We start from the raw sequence: 15,573 nt of genomic DNA on the forward strand, positions 1-15,573 counted from the left end.
GTTTTTCCACTCGCCAAATCTGAAACAATTTCAGCAGCAAAATGCATAATCATAATAACAGATTATAGTTGTTGAATAAAGTTGGAATCAATTATTCCATACTGATATACATAAATAAATAATATGGAAAAGAGAAAGCTCTTATTACACAAGAATGCTGGGCGGGGGGATGCTAAAAAAATAATACTTTTCCTCCCCCCTTCCAGTTCTTCTAGTTGAGCTAATTATCAAATTAATGGAGACAGATTAACAGAAGAAAATCAAATTTTAATATGTGTACAACGGGAATTCACATAAGCATGAAAATTCCAAAGATAGTGAAGTAAAATTGGGTAATATGTCATTTTGGACAAAGGAGAATGGGGGCGCAGAGGTCTGAGATTTCAAAAGAAATAAGCAATTTACTGATAGTTGATGAAGAACAGAACATACATGGCAGGTAAACTCACAAGGTGATCTACTTACTAGGCCCCTGCCTGGATTCCTCCCATCCATCATACTCAATTCAAATTAGGCTAAGGCGAACATCCTAAAATTTCCTTCCTGAAGCAAGCCTTTCCCTCTTAATCTCTTAGGCAGGAAAGAAGGAGGGAAAAAGGTTCTTTCTGAGCCTTGTTTCTTAATAATCAGTTTAGAGTCAATATCCCAAAAAGCAGCTTTAGTGTGGCAAAATTTTGGTTTCCTTCAATGGATTGATGCATATAGAAAGAAAGCTGGAGTTAGAAATCATCATTTGACCACCACTATAATCATCATCTTCACCATTGTAATTGTTTCAAGCAATAATCTTGCAGGAATGCTAAAACTACTGGGTAAAACTTCAGAAGAGTAATAGGATACTTACATAGTCTCAATGTATCTATTATTTGAGACTACTTATATAGTCTCAAAGTATCTTTCCAAAAGATATTTATCATCATAACAAAGAGAAACATAGGGATTTCACTCTAGTGACAACACTTTAACAGAGTGATCCATGTTAATCTTAGTAGGAATGGACAAACCACACCATGTGCCTTCTGATATGACATATGTTACTTCTGTGCATTTTTGCCAAAAATACATAAACTGAATCTAATCCTGAAAAACAGCAGACAAATTAAAATTGAGAAAGATGTTGAAAAGATGTTTTTTTTAAAAAAAATATGATATGATGGTAATGAAATATAAGGATCGTCTGAAAAATATTAATAATTAAGAGGCTGAAGATTCATAACTAAATGCAAAGTGGTATGATAAAACACATTAGGACAAAATCTGAATAAACTCTGTAAATTAGATAATATTGTATCAGCGTTAATTTCCGGATTTTGATATTTTTACTCTGGTTATGTAAGGGAATTCGGTTTTTTGTTTGTTTGTTTGTTTCGGTTTTTTTAGAAATTTCTTTTTATTTTTTGAAACACACTGAAATTATAAATATAAATACATATCATATGTAGTTCTCTACCCATCTATGTATTGCAGGGGAATTGCAGCTACAAAGAACTACATTTCTTACACACCTTTTGCCAGCTGAGGTCTGGGTTAGGTTTTGCAGATGAGAAACACTTTTGTGAGATGTTAAACAGAAAAAAATTTAACTTCCAAGGCTGGAGGTATTTTTAAAAGAAAAGGTTTACTAAGCCATTGCTGGGGGGTGGGGGCGGGGTGGGAGGGGGAAGCTCTGTCCTGGGACATGAGATGTAAACCACCAGTAGCACGTCTATAGGTAGGAAAGCCAACCTGTCTGTTGTCTGGGAGGTTTGCAAGAGGGTTTTACACATGGGGCTGGGGTGGGGGCTTGGAGGGATAGGATTTACATTAGCTATAGACAAAGGGGATGGGAGAAGGTGAGGAAGAGGTGTCTGCTCCTGTGAATTAGCTGTGGGCAGCAGATTGGAAAATTCGTGTGTAAATAAGAAGTGGAGGCTCCTGGGGTGACAGGACTTGTCAGAGCCAGTCCATCGCTAGTAACAGGCTAGCTGTTCTTTTTCTCTCACTCTCTGGCCACTATATTTTAATTTAGAGCATCAGAGAATGGTTTTCTTGTCAGAAATTATAGGTAAAAGGAAGGCTTCTTTGCTCTGCTGGCTCTGGCAATGGTGACGGCAGCTGCACACGCCAAGCTCCTTCTGTGGTGGTGAACTTCCTGCTCTTCCTGCTCGCAAGTAAAATGTTCCCTCCTTGTTTGCATCTTTAGTCCTTCCAGCAATTTTGTAATCTTTTTGATTAAAATACCTAGAATGGATTCTGGTTTACTGTACGTTGTAATAGTCAAGGTGTTGTGAAAGTAAAAGGCAATAAACAGATGCTTTCAACCATAAAACAAAACGAAACAAAACAAAAACCTCCAGGAAGACAATACTCATGGGCCCTTCTTGAAAAAAGTGACTTGACAGTGAAATTCAGCCAAATAAGAGTTGGATAAAAATAAAGGACACAGAAAGGAAGAACTGTGTTTAAAAGATGGATGATTAAAAATAAAGTAGAGGGGCGGCTGGATGGCTCAGTTGGTTAGAGCACGAGCTCTCAACAACAAAGTTGCTGGTTCAATTCCCACATGGGATGGTGGGCTGTGTCCCCCTGAAACTAAAGATTGAAAACGTCGACTGGACGTGGAGCTGAGCTGTGCCCTCCACAACTAGGTTAAAAGACAATGACTTGACTTGGAGCTGATGGGTCCTGGAAAAACACATTGTTCCCCAACATTCCCCAATAAAAATTTTTAAAAAAATAAAATGAATAAAGCAGAATAAGGGGATAAGAAATGCACAGTGCCTGGCACATATTAGGTACCCAGTATATTAAGTACTTAATGAATGAATATAGAGTGGTTATGGAAGACCATGCTTTTAAGGTGACATAATTGAGCAGAAACCTTTATGATTAAGGGAGTGAGAAATGGAAATTTTGGGCAATAAATTTTTAAGTCAGGTTTTAAAATGTTACAAACATCAGGAAAAACACCCATCCTTACTATCTGCATTTTATAATAGAACTACGCAGGTGATTATGGCAGCTACCACCACCTGATGGCAGCACACTCAGTAAAACCATTGAAGGAGATATCAGGTCTGTGGTGGTGAAACTAAACTGAATAGAGGCAAATATCACAGAGGCCTAAGAATTCTGTGTGGTGTCTCTAGCCTCTGAATCTGAAACTTGTTAGACATTTCACTGGATTTTCTGATTTCATCAGAAAACACACACACACGATATCTCTCCTTTATAGCTTTTAAGACTTCCAGATTCCATTCCTGTATTATAAATAGTGAAAAGATCAGATTTACTTTGCCTACCTTGTTATCTTTGCTTCTCCATTTTGAAACACATCAGCGGAACGTGGTCACCATTGCTTTGGGGTGGGAAGGGGTATCTTTTTATTACCCGGGCAATCCAGATTATACAGCCATGTGAAGACCTGCTGATTTTATAGTGTCTGTTTGCCTATAAATAATTGGAGCTCTTGTCTTTGCACTAATTTTGTAGGATGTGCCAGTGTTTTGTTAAAACACAAAATTCAACTGAGTAAATTTGAAGAGCAGCATGCCATCTAGCACCTATAAGATTGCTCCAAGGGGTTGTACAGAAGGAAGGTTTTTATTGGAAGAAGGGTAGGGCAAGAGAGCTATTGACAAAAGAAAACAAAGGATTATTTTTAGACCAGACGTCTTCTTTTTTGGGGAGAAGACAACAAAAAGCAAGAGTTTTTATCATGCATATTGCCTCTTCTTTCTTTGGGGGAATGCAGAGGGCCCAAAGATTACCTTACTGGTGTTTGACCAGAAAATTCCAGATGATTTGATTAAGATTACATTTCTGGGCGAGGATAAAACTGCAAATAGATCGGGTATTAACTCTAGCTTTGATGTCATGGGCTTTTATCACCAGTGGTGCCATTTTTGGCCTGTGATTTTTCTCTATAAGAGTTCCCACATCTAAGTCCAGAGAAGTGGTATCTTAATTGTTCAGTTCGACTAATGTTTATGGACAAGCCAGAGTCTGTGTAGAGTAGCACACAGGGTTTGCCTGGTCTGCTCCTGTTTATACTTCAGGTCAGAGCTTGGGTGCTGCTTCCACCAGAAGGACTTCCTATGACTTCACTCCTGCTGAGGTTTCCCTTCGCCTCATACCCTTTAACTTATCATACCACATTTAATGATTTGTTCACTTGTCTCTCTTTACCTTTTGCCTGGGAGCTCTGTGAGAACAGGGAAGGTATCTATCTTGCTCAGGATTGTATTACCACTTCTGAGCACAGTGGCTGGCACATAGTAAGTACCCAGTATATATATTTTCTCAAATGAATAAATTTCCAGGATACTTAGTCCTCTTAGTTCTCTTTTTTAAATTCTCAAAATGTGTTCCTTTTTCATTATTAAAGTAAACATAATTGCTTAATCCACAACAACTCAATAATGTTTACACTTAAATTCTTCACCTTGTAATTCCTCAGAACAAGGGCATTACTTTCCTAACAATAGTATAATTATCACAATGAGGACATTAACAGTGATACCTCATCTACAGATTTTGTTCAGATTTTGCCATTGATGTCCTTTGCAGCAAAAAGAAAAAGTTTTTCCCTTGTCCAGGATTCAGTCCTAGATCACAAGTTGCATTTAGTACTCATGCCACTTTTGTCTCCTTTAATCTAGAGGAATTCCTCAGTTTTTGTCTGTCACAGCAATGCTGAAGGGTGTATAATTTTGTAGACTGTCCCTCTGTTGGGGTTTGCTGATATTCCCTCGTGATTACACTCATGCATTTGTGGCAGAAATACCACAGAAGTGATGTTGTGTCCTTCTCGGTGCATCATATTATGGTGTCTATTACTCGTGATATTCATTATAATCATCTGAATAAAGCAGTATCTATCAAGTTTCTCTACTATCATTAGTAACCTGTGAGGAGATACTTTGAGGCTGTACACATATCCTGTTTCTCATCATATTTTCACCAATTAGTTTTAGCATCCATTGATGAGCCTTGCCTGATATGACTATAACTCATATGGTTGTCAAGTGATGGCTTCCAAATTCCATCCTTGCATCTATCTTTGGAATTTGGACTTCTACCTTAACAGTAATTCAGTTATTTTTTAAAAAGCATTTTCCTTTTTTACTGTAGTTTCTAAAACATAAAAAAGGCTTTTCAACAGCTTACTACTTCTGCTTTATGCACCTACATATTTTACATCCTCCAAGCACCTGATGAACTATGGATGCGTTGTTTCCCATTGCAAAGCCCTTGTAGACTTTCCTAACTGGCTGGTTACTCAGGTGAATGCTCAGTAGTCCCACGTGGGGGAGTCCTGTAGGATCCCAGAGGACTGTAAGAGCTCTGGGAAGGACTTGGAAACAGAGAAGCCTGGACTCAAACGGTTTTAGTCTCTTACCCCCTGAGCAACCGTAAGCTAATTATTGGACCACTCAGGGTCTCACTTTTATTCCTGTCTGCTTGAAGGCAGAAACCACATCTCGATTCCACTTTGAATCCCTCATACAATGTGTGCACAGGTAAACCCACAGTTCGTGTCTGTTGAACTGAACTATATCGCTTCTATAGATATCTTAGTCCATTTTCTTTTTTTATTTATTTGAAGAAGCTCCTTTGTCTTCAAATCTTTTTAAAGGTTCTTCTAAATTCCTTTGAGGCCATTCAGTTTTTGGTTTACATCTACTTTTCTACACTTTTAAGTTTTGCTCCTTTTGCATAGGTATGTTTCTACTTTCAAAAATATAGTGTAGTTTCTTTATCCACTTAGATATTTATAAATACTTTTCAGATTTCTTTCTGGCTACTTAATGTTCTGCATTTCTACTTTTTTTTAAAAAAATTAAACTCACACTTTGTTTTCATTATTTTTTTCAAAAATTAATATTGCTTTCAGATAAGAGTCAAGGAAGGATGGGGAGAAATTTCTTTCTTATTTGCAGGGGAATCAGTGTGGATATTTCCCGTTCCACCCCACAGGGCAAAAGTTAACTGTTTTGTTATTTTTAGTATGTGGAGGCTGAATCAAAATTTCTTACTCTCCCTCAATTGCTATTAATTATTTAGGTTTGAAGAGTATACCTAAGGTTATGTAGCAGCAAATTTTGATTCCTGATTCTCAAGGTTAGGAATTTGCTAATCAATGCTTCCTTCTTGTAAAATAGTCAGGTCAGTCTTCTGGAAATAAAACAGGAAAGCCTGGGTAGCAGAGATGTGGGATGCCTTGAGTCACGTTCCCTAGCCCCTCCTCATTCTGATTTCACCCACAGCTGTAATGATCGTTCTTTTGTAAGCTCAGATTCATGCTGCCTGTATCCCACCACAAAAGCAAGCATACAGATTCTGCTTTTCTACAGCAGGTTAAGGGAGTCCTCTCTATTCTGTGCACAAGTACAATCCAGGAGGGTAAGGAGTTAACAGCCCTGGGAAAACCCTCAACCAGTACAGGATAAGAGTAGTGAATAAATGCTCCAACCTCGAGATGGATATTCAGGGGAGCATTCTGTATGTTTCTCAGAGGTCCTCAAGGAATAAGCAGTGACTTCAACAATGGACCTTGATAGTGACTTTTTTTCTTTCTTTTCTCATTCTTCTTTACCCATCAGTTCTGTTCCCTGGAAACACTTCTCAAACTATCAGCACCCACATCATTGTCCCAGGATCTGCCTTTGGGGGTGCCCAAACTAAGCCACACTTCATTCAACAAACATTTACTAAGTGACTATTCTATGCTAGGTAGTGAGAGAAGAGATCTAGAAGGTAAAATTCCTAGTTCCTGCCCCAAAGTGTATAATTGGGAAACAAACAAATGAATGATTACCAAAAAAATGACAATATATTGTTGGAGATGCTATGTTAAAGTGGCAAGAATAGAGAGATACATGAAGACATGGGGGAGAAGTCACCTAACCTATACCTCAGAGGTATACATTGCTTGAGCTAATGGATGAAGTGGATCAAATACAGCTAGAAGAACTCCATAACATACAAATGTCAACTGAAAACTCAATTGATACCTCTGTGTGTTATGCTCTGCTCTGTTGTGGTATGCAGTACATGACATGATTTTAGGTGATACATGGATGGACATTTTAACTTTTTTGTGGTTATTATGTTAATGTGTACTAAAATAAAAATAAACAACACAATAAACTTGACGTTACAGAGTACTATGGTTTAGGATGAGGCTTATTTAATGAGTTGAAATTGGCTTTAAAGAAAAACACTGAGCAATAATACCTGGATGCAGATTGGCAAAGATTGTGTAGATGATATGCAGATTAATGAAGTTTGGGAAACAGTGCTGTAGAAGAAGGAGAATCTAAAAAGAAATTCCTGCTTTCCAGAAACTCAACAGTTTGTTAGGGACACACAGACCCATAAGCAAGGATAATTAAGGTTATAATAAATTTAGAAACCATGTACAGGGGAAGACAGGAAAGTAATAAGGAGTAAAGTGAAGGAGAGGCTAGAGGCTACAAGATCAGTTGGAAGGCTATTGCTCTAGTCCAGGGGAGAGATAATAACTGCCTGAATTACGGAGTGGCTATAGAAATGGAAGGAAGACAAATAATGTAACAGGCTCATTGCAACCATCCTGTGAAAACCTTACTGGTTGCAAGCAGCACGGAGGTGAAACCTGTCCAGCCAAGTCCAGAGCAGTTTTGTATACACACACACACACACACACACACACACGCACACGCACACTCACACACACACGGAGTGGAGAGGTGACTTAATCAATCAAAAATACTATTATTAGAAGCATGTTTTTATTTGGCTTCAGTTATCGGAGCGTTTTGGTGTGAATTACTCCAACATTTGCCCTATTTCTTTTTTCTACTTGACTCAGAGGCTAGAGAAATGCTAACGTAATAACGCTTTCTACGTGTAAGAGCTTTATATTCTCCATCCTCAAAACAGGAAACGAACTTAAAGGTTAAGTAACTTGCTGGAGGTAATGCAGCTCATAAATGAAGTAGAAAGGATTAAACCCGGCGTTCTGCCTCTAGAGTATCTATTCTTAACACACCACCAGAATAAATAGATAGGGCAGACAACGCTAAAGCAGGTCAAACGTCAGTGTTGGATCGTGAAACGCTCTTATTGGTGGCAGACGACCGTGTACTGAGATCACGGTTTCTCCAACTGTAAAATAGACATATGACGCTAGGAGTTTGGTGCAAAGAAAGAGATAATGAATGTGAAAGTGAATTTCAAATTATGTACGTGGCACCACAGACCAGTTTTGCGGAGTACGAATACGCGAACTCGTAACTGCTACGAATCAATCTGCGAAGGTTGTAGCGCCAGAGCGAGGCCCCGCCCCTGAGGCTCCGCCCACCGCGAGCGGCAGGTGGGGCCGGCAGATCTGCCTTGCGCATGCGGAAACTGCTGCCCGCTCCCACCTCTAACCCAGGCTGAGGGTAGCTGCTGTTTCCGAGAGGACGATTCGTAAGGAGGCTTCTGGCGCGGTTTCCATTTGCTTTCCCTTCTGCGGGCCCTGGCCGTACTTCAGCGGTGTGTAGACCGTGCTCCGTTCTCATCTACCTGCCCGACTTTCTGCAGAGGTGTCTGTCATTGGCCCAAGAGTTCGCTGTCGAAAGTGCTGGCCCCCGCGCCGGCGCCGGCTGTAGCCGGGTGGGAAGGCTCAAGATGGCGTGCCTGTTGGAGACCCCAATCCGCATGAGCGTCCTCTCGGTGAGTGACCCGCTGCAGCCGCCCACCTGGGAGCTCGGGTCCCGCTCGCAGCATTCACCCAAAACGCAGCGTGTCTCCTGGGCACCACCCCTTAGGGTCGCCTCCGGCTCAGCTTTGGGCCGGGGTGTGAGAGAGGGTGGGCGGGAGTGATAGACGGAACCCCGGCCGAGCCCGAGACGTCTCCAACTCCCGGAGCTCCCACCCGTGCCGGTTCTCAGGACGGCCTCCAGCGGGTGGGGTGGTTGGGCGTCCGGGCAGCTGGCTTGGCGACGCGGCTCTGGCTTTGCCAGGCGCTTCCCTGAGCCTTTCTCTTAGTGGTGCCGCTTCTCTGGGGCGCAGGGCTCTGTCCTGTAAGGCGCCGGGCTTGCCGCTGGCCTGAGAACTAGCGCCCACTCTGCCCGCCGAGGCTTTGGCAAGAAGAGGTGCAGGCTCCACAGCCTCCGAGATGCCAGGCCAGGTCTGTTTGGCTTCTGTCGCGTCTCAGCACCCGGGCACGGGCTAAAGCAGCTAGCTTCTTGGCAACGGGGATTTCATATCAGTTGCAACGTCTCCTAGTGTATGTAGTTATTTAAATCCCTTTTCTTTACTTTGGAGGTCGCAGCTCTGAATCTAAAGGAACCTTCGCCTAGCATTTCTTTCTTTCTTTTTTCTTTTTTTTTTTTTTAATGGGGAGTCAGACGTTGAAAAACCAGATCAAATTTTCCTACTATTGAAAGAAGAGAACGTATTGACATGCCAGGAAGTAATACCTAGTTTTTGTTGTTGTTGTTTTTTTTTCCCTAGCGTAAAAAATAAAAACAAAACAGGACTTTCACTATGTTACTCTTGAGAGAACCAGTAGGAGAGGTGAAAGTTACTGGGCGATAACTTGGAAGGGTTTTGGAACAAATTAGATCCATCCAACTCTGAATGGTCCGTTTACCAACGGTCCATTTGCTATTGCTGGAAACAAGCAGGCAAACACTAGTTGACCATCTTTTAGACTTCTGGAAGAACCAGTCTGATAATGAGGTGGTAGTTGGATTACAGACGACTAGTCAGATTCTTAGGGTCTGTGACTCCAGCTGGTTTCTTTTCTCTTCCCTAACTTCTCCCACAAACACACTCAGATATCTGGAAGCACCTAGGATATTTGTTTATCATTCAGGGTTAGAGCATTTTGGTGTACTGCAACCTTGATAATTTAATTGGGGAGGGAGCTGTCAATAAATTTGTCTCCTAATCCACTTTAGCAGTCCTTTTTCTTATTTTTAAACTGCAACTAGGGAAATACTGTTCACCTAAGTATTGAATCAGATTAGCCGATTACTCCACCTCTGACTACAATAGCCAGGAATGTTCTGTGGGAGAGCAGGCCAACGACTTTCCCCTCATTTTTAAAGAAAGTACGTGTCTTGACTGTTCTCAGTTCCCTTTTACTTCCTTTGTCTTTTATTTCACCTGAAGCTTCTTTAATTTTTGTATATTGTTAACTTGTATGTGCATACAATTGAAAATTTTGATTGTTTCATGCCTTCAGTAAATAATATTTCCTGTTTAATTTTATTAAAAAATTTCTTGAAGAGTATTCCCTACTTCTAGTGGGGATTTGCTTTAGCCCTCGTCTCATTGGGGGCTTCATTATTATTATTATTATTTTTTTTAAGTTTTTACAGTCCAAAAGTCTGGTCTGTTCATTCTTCAGTCCTAGAGCCTTAAGAAATCAGAGCTTTGGATAAATGATTTAAAACTCACTCATTATACTAATTTAAAGTGAATCCTGTTCATTTCAAAGTACTGCCCAGGGCGTCACTTTTTGAAACTAAACGTGCAAGTGGAACAGGACATACTAATCAAATTATCTTTAAAATAATTGATTCCTTTAATAGGCTACTTATTGTGCACCAGTTATGTACAACACCCTGTAACATATACTTTAGGGAATGCAAGGATGAGATCAGATATGCCCTTCAGGGAGCGTCACAGTCTGAATGACTCGCTTGCTCAACGTAATTCGTGTGAGGGGCAAATCAAACGGTTTTTGAAGGGTTTTTATTCAAGGCCTGTTATAGGTTCTTCCTTCTGAGTGGTCTCATTCACTCTTGTGACCATAACTGTGATCAACTCACACATGTACATTGCAAGCCTTGACTTTCGTCCATCTAATCTCACGTCTTCAGTTGTTTGGATGTTATCCATCACTTTCAACAAAGCACATTGCATCTCCTAAGAAGACTTAGTCATGACTTCCCATTTCTGTTAATGGTACTACCGTGTTTCCCTGAAAATAAGACCTAGCCGGACAATCAGCTCAAATGCATCTTTTGGAGCAAAAATTAATATAAGACCCGGTTTTATTTTATTATAAGACCGGCTATAATATGAGTCTGGGTCTTATATTAATTTTTGCTCCAAAAGACGCATTAGAGCTGATTATCTGGCTAGGTCTTATTTTCGGGGAAACACAGTATCTTTAACTGATAACGTACTGTAAAGCCCTTGAATTATCTCTGGCTCTTTCCCTTTTTCATGCCCCTGTATCTAATCAGTCCTTAAATTCTGTTAGCTCGTTACTCTTGGTGTCTCTCACATCTGTCTGTTCCCATGGTCACCCTCTCATTCAGAACATTATCATTTTGTGCCTGCATTACCACAGGGTCCTTGCAAGTATATTTTACTGCCTCGAGGATCTTACCCTCTCAGTTCAAGTTCATTCTCCACATTAATTTTTCTGTAGAACACACTGGACATGCCATGCCCTTTTTCAGTTTTTTAATGGGTTTTTATTGCTGAAGGGCTGACATTTCATTCTCAGCTTCGGATGTAAGATTCTTTATCCTCTCTATGGACCTTCTATCCCTTGTAAACTGGCTTTCTCAAGTTGAAGTGATCTAGGGTTCATCCAAACCCCAGTAACTCTTATTGTCAGCCTGCTTGTTTGTACATAAGAATTATAGCTTTGTATAGATTTATTAACGTGATATGCTTTGAGCTTCTGTCATTTGCATGGCATTGGGTTTGGGAATACAGTGGCGAGCTACACAGACCTGTCTCTGCCCTTTTGGAGATTTTAGCCTAATAGGAGAAGTAGTTATCAAATGGTCACACAGTTCTTTGTTTATGAATGGCAGTTAGTGTTATGAATGAAAAATATAGGGTGCTGTTATAAGCATGTAATAGGGGAATATGATCTACGGTGGAGGGCAGTGAGGTTAGGGAGGGTTTCCCTGAAGATGTGACAATGAGCTGACAGTTAAGGATGATTAAGAATTAACTAGAAAAATAGAAGAGCATTCTATTTTTCTAAAAGCAAAGGGAACTGCTTTTTCAGAGGCTCTTAGGCCTTTAATAGTTATTCTATCTACTTAGAGAGTAAATTAACTTATTTTTCTTAATCCCGCTACTATTTATATCACTGTCCTCATGTACTATGTACTCAATAAATGTTTGATTGGACTATATTTTGGGGAGTTGGACAAACTCCAGCTCTTTCCAGGCTGCACCATGATCACCCATTATCCTCCTTTGGTGTGCACTTAGTGTTACATCACCCTTTCAACAAATTTATAAATTCTCTCATGTTTCCCAAACTGTTGGATGATTTTTACATCAATTGCATTTTTAAAAACTTTTTATTTTGAAATAATTACAGAGTCACAGGAAGTTGCAGAGAGATTCCTGTGTATACTTCACCCAGTGTCCTCCACTGGTTACATTTTATATAACTATAGTACAATATCGAAGCCAGGGAATTAATATTGGTATAAGTATGTGTATAGGTACGTATCATTTTATCACATGTATATTTGTATAACCACCACCACAGTCAAGATACAGAACTAGTCTATTTTGTTGGCCTCAAGCTGCAAATTAATTGTTCTCTTACATAGACAACTGACAATAGGTAGAAGTTAAGCCCAACTATCCTATAAGCATGAATTCAGCATCTCTTGATTGTTTGCCATTAGTTCACTTTACAAGGCACCAATAAGCAGAGGGTATGTCTGGAGGGGATCCTAAAATAAATTAATCAGTATGAACTTCCTAATCTGCACTGGCAATGTGTGAAGAGCAGGAGATGCTCGTTGTACATTTCAGGACGTCTTGCTGTCTCTCTAAGGAAAGATTGCCACCTGAGTTCAGACAGTGAGTGCTCAAGACATCTAAGCTTTACCAAGAATTAGAAATGCCTTTGTGTAGGGTCTTTCGATTTCTCTTGGAGAGATCTAGCCTTCCTATCTCCTCTCCTTCTCATTGAGAATGTTAAAACAGTGCCGGGGGCCAGGAATTTCAGTGATTTTTGACTTGTATCTTTTTTATTTCTGATTTGGCAATTATTTTGCAGTGCCATCTGTCATGTTGGTTTCTGGGTAAAGATATGGAATTATTAACAAAGGAAAATTTCCTGTTACTTTTTGGAAATTGGAGAACAGCTGCCTTCACTGAGCAGTGTTACTATGATCCTTGGGACCATTTAGATAGGAATGAAAGGTATTCCAAATAAGAGCTGTTTTGCAGAAACAGCCTCCGCTTGTCTCTTTGATAAAGGAAAACTGTTTTGATCTCATTCCATAAAATCAAAAGAATAAAGAATGACCTTTATTTTCTGGCACATTCATAATACAGTTCTTGAGGGAAGGGGAATTATGAGACTTCATACTTTCTATTACAAATGATAAGTTTTGGTCCAGTGGGAAGAATTTCCAGTCTGTAGGATCTGTTAATATATAGAGATCTTTACCGCCTGGAAAATGATTACAGAACACATGAGTCTTTTGCTTTAGGAGTGTTTTAAGAATTTATTAGGCTTTCGAAAAGTTTTAAGTAGTGACTGATTGGATAAGGGGAATAAGGAACAGGAAAGAGTCATGATCATGATCAAGCATGATTCACGAGATTTTTACCTTTACAACTAGATGGTATCATCTACTGAGATGGTGAGGATTAGGAGAAGACTATCTTAGGGGAGTAAGGAGGAAAAACGAGTTTTATTTTGGACATGCGGAGTTTGAAGTGTTTCCTGGACATCCACTTAGAGGCGTTCAGTAGGCACTTGGATATTCTGGATTGTTTTCCATACCAAGCTGTTCTCCAGTTCTCTGTGGATACTAGCTGGATAGCCTGCGATTTAACTCAATTTGGACACTGTCTACTTGGAGGTAATGTCAGATCCCACAGGGTAAGGACTCAGTCCTGCAATATTGTCTCTGCTTCAGACCCCAGTTGCAAGTCTGTACCTCTGACCAACCATGGCTCCCTCCTCGGGTTCCATCATTTGTTGGAACCCTTCAGAAAGCTCAGGAAAACATTTACTTACCAATTTATTATAAAGGATATTAAAAGGATACAGATGAACAGCCAGATGAAGAGGTACATGTGACAAGATCTGGGAGGGTCACAAGTACAGGAACTTCTGTCCCTGTGAAATGGGGGTGTGCCACCCTCCTGGCACATGGGTGCATTTACCCACTTGGAAGCTCATCAAATTTTATTAAAGAGGTCTTTTTATAGACCTTTAATCTCCAGCCTCCCCCACTCTTCCCTTTCCCAGGGGTTGGTAGGTGGGACAGAAAGTTCCAGCCCTCTAATCACTTGGTCTTTTCTGGTGATGAGTCCCATCCTGAGGCTGTCCAGCCTCTTCATTCATTAGCATTAACCTGCTGTGCTCACAAAGGGGCTCCTTATGAATGACCAAAAACACTCTCATCACTGAGGGAATTCCAAGGGTTTTATGAGCTGTGTGCCAAGAACTGGGACAAAGACCCGACATATTTATGACACCACAGATACAAGGTCTAGTGCTTACAAGTGGGGCGATGTTATTTGGGAGTCATTGGCATATTTATCAGTGGTTCTTAACCTTTTTTTTTAATTTTATTGGGGAATATTGGGGAACAGTGTTTCTCCAGGGCCCATCAGCTCCAAGTCGTTACCCTTCATCTAATTGTGGAGGGCGCAGCTCAGCTCCAGGTCCAGTCGCCGTTTTCAATCTTAGTTGCAGGGGGTGCAGCCCATCATCCCATGCCGGAATTGGACTGGCGACCTTGTTGTTGAGAGCTCCTGCTCTAACCAACTGAGCCATCCAGCCGCCCTGGTTCTTAACCTTTCAAAGATAGCAGTCTCAACATCCCATTTCCCAGAAAAACATGCATTTACCTAAAGAATCACATAATTTCAAGGAGTTCATGGATTCCCTGAAACTCACACATCATCTTGAGTTAATAATTCCTATTCTCTACTCATCCCAAAGTCAATCACAAAAACACATACAGGAAAATTTTAAAGTCACTTAAAATCATTTTGGAATAGTAAAAATTGTAACAGTACAGCTTTAAAACTTACGTAAGGTATCATGAGGAGGACTTGGCTATGAAGAACAACAATCTTTGCCCAGAGTATGTTAGTGATCTTCCATAAGATGTATTGGGCTCTGTGTAGCAGGCCTGGGAGGCAGAGCTAGGTTAGCTGGAGATGCAAGATAGGACAAAGTAAGGCATTGTGGGTCTGGGCACAGGCACAGTGGAGTAGATGGAGACACAAGTGGCTCATAATATTGACGTGATTGTCACAGGCCACAATGTGGATGATGGATCAGGCAGATCCTGAGTGGTACTCTAACGGGAAAGCTAATACACCAATTGCTGGAAGTGGTGGGCTGAGTCTAAGTCAAGCACCATGGATAGCTCCAAGGCAAGGACGCTTACTGCCTCTAAGACTCTGATGCAAATAAGGCTGTTTTTCATCAGGAGGCAGCTAGTCTGTCTGGACAATACTACTGAGGTATACCATGAAAGATGGTACTCAGGATCTCTAAGTCATTACGTGATTGAAATCATGAATAATAATTTAAACTTACGGTCCAAGACAACACCATACCCATATCTGAATAGCCTCACTCTGTTATGTCAGGAT

At 40.4% G+C, this 15,573-nt stretch overlaps 1 protein-coding gene across 2 annotated transcripts in view; it reads left to right on the forward strand.

Annotated features, from left to right (window-relative positions):
• Positions 1 to 8,397: 8,397 nt before the first annotated feature.
• ARMC8 (armadillo repeat containing 8) overlaps positions 8,398 to 15,573 on the forward strand; it is a 92,307-nt gene continuing 85,131 nt past the window's right edge. For both annotated transcript variants that reach the window (XM_019747775.3, XM_019747786.3), the window contains exon 1: positions 8,398 to 8,682. In XM_019747775.3, coding sequence (XP_019603334.1) covers positions 8,638 to 8,682 — 45 coding nt within the window. In that variant the 5' untranslated portion in view covers positions 8,398 to 8,637. The remainder of the gene's footprint in view (positions 8,683 to 15,573) is intronic.

The sequence above is a fragment of the Rhinolophus sinicus genome, chromosome 5 (genome assembly GCF_057876585.1).
Source record: "Rhinolophus sinicus isolate RSI-liver-muscle chromosome 5, RSI-T2T, whole genome shotgun sequence".
In the NCBI taxonomy this organism is placed as follows: Eukaryota; Metazoa; Chordata; class Mammalia; order Chiroptera; family Rhinolophidae; genus Rhinolophus; species Rhinolophus sinicus.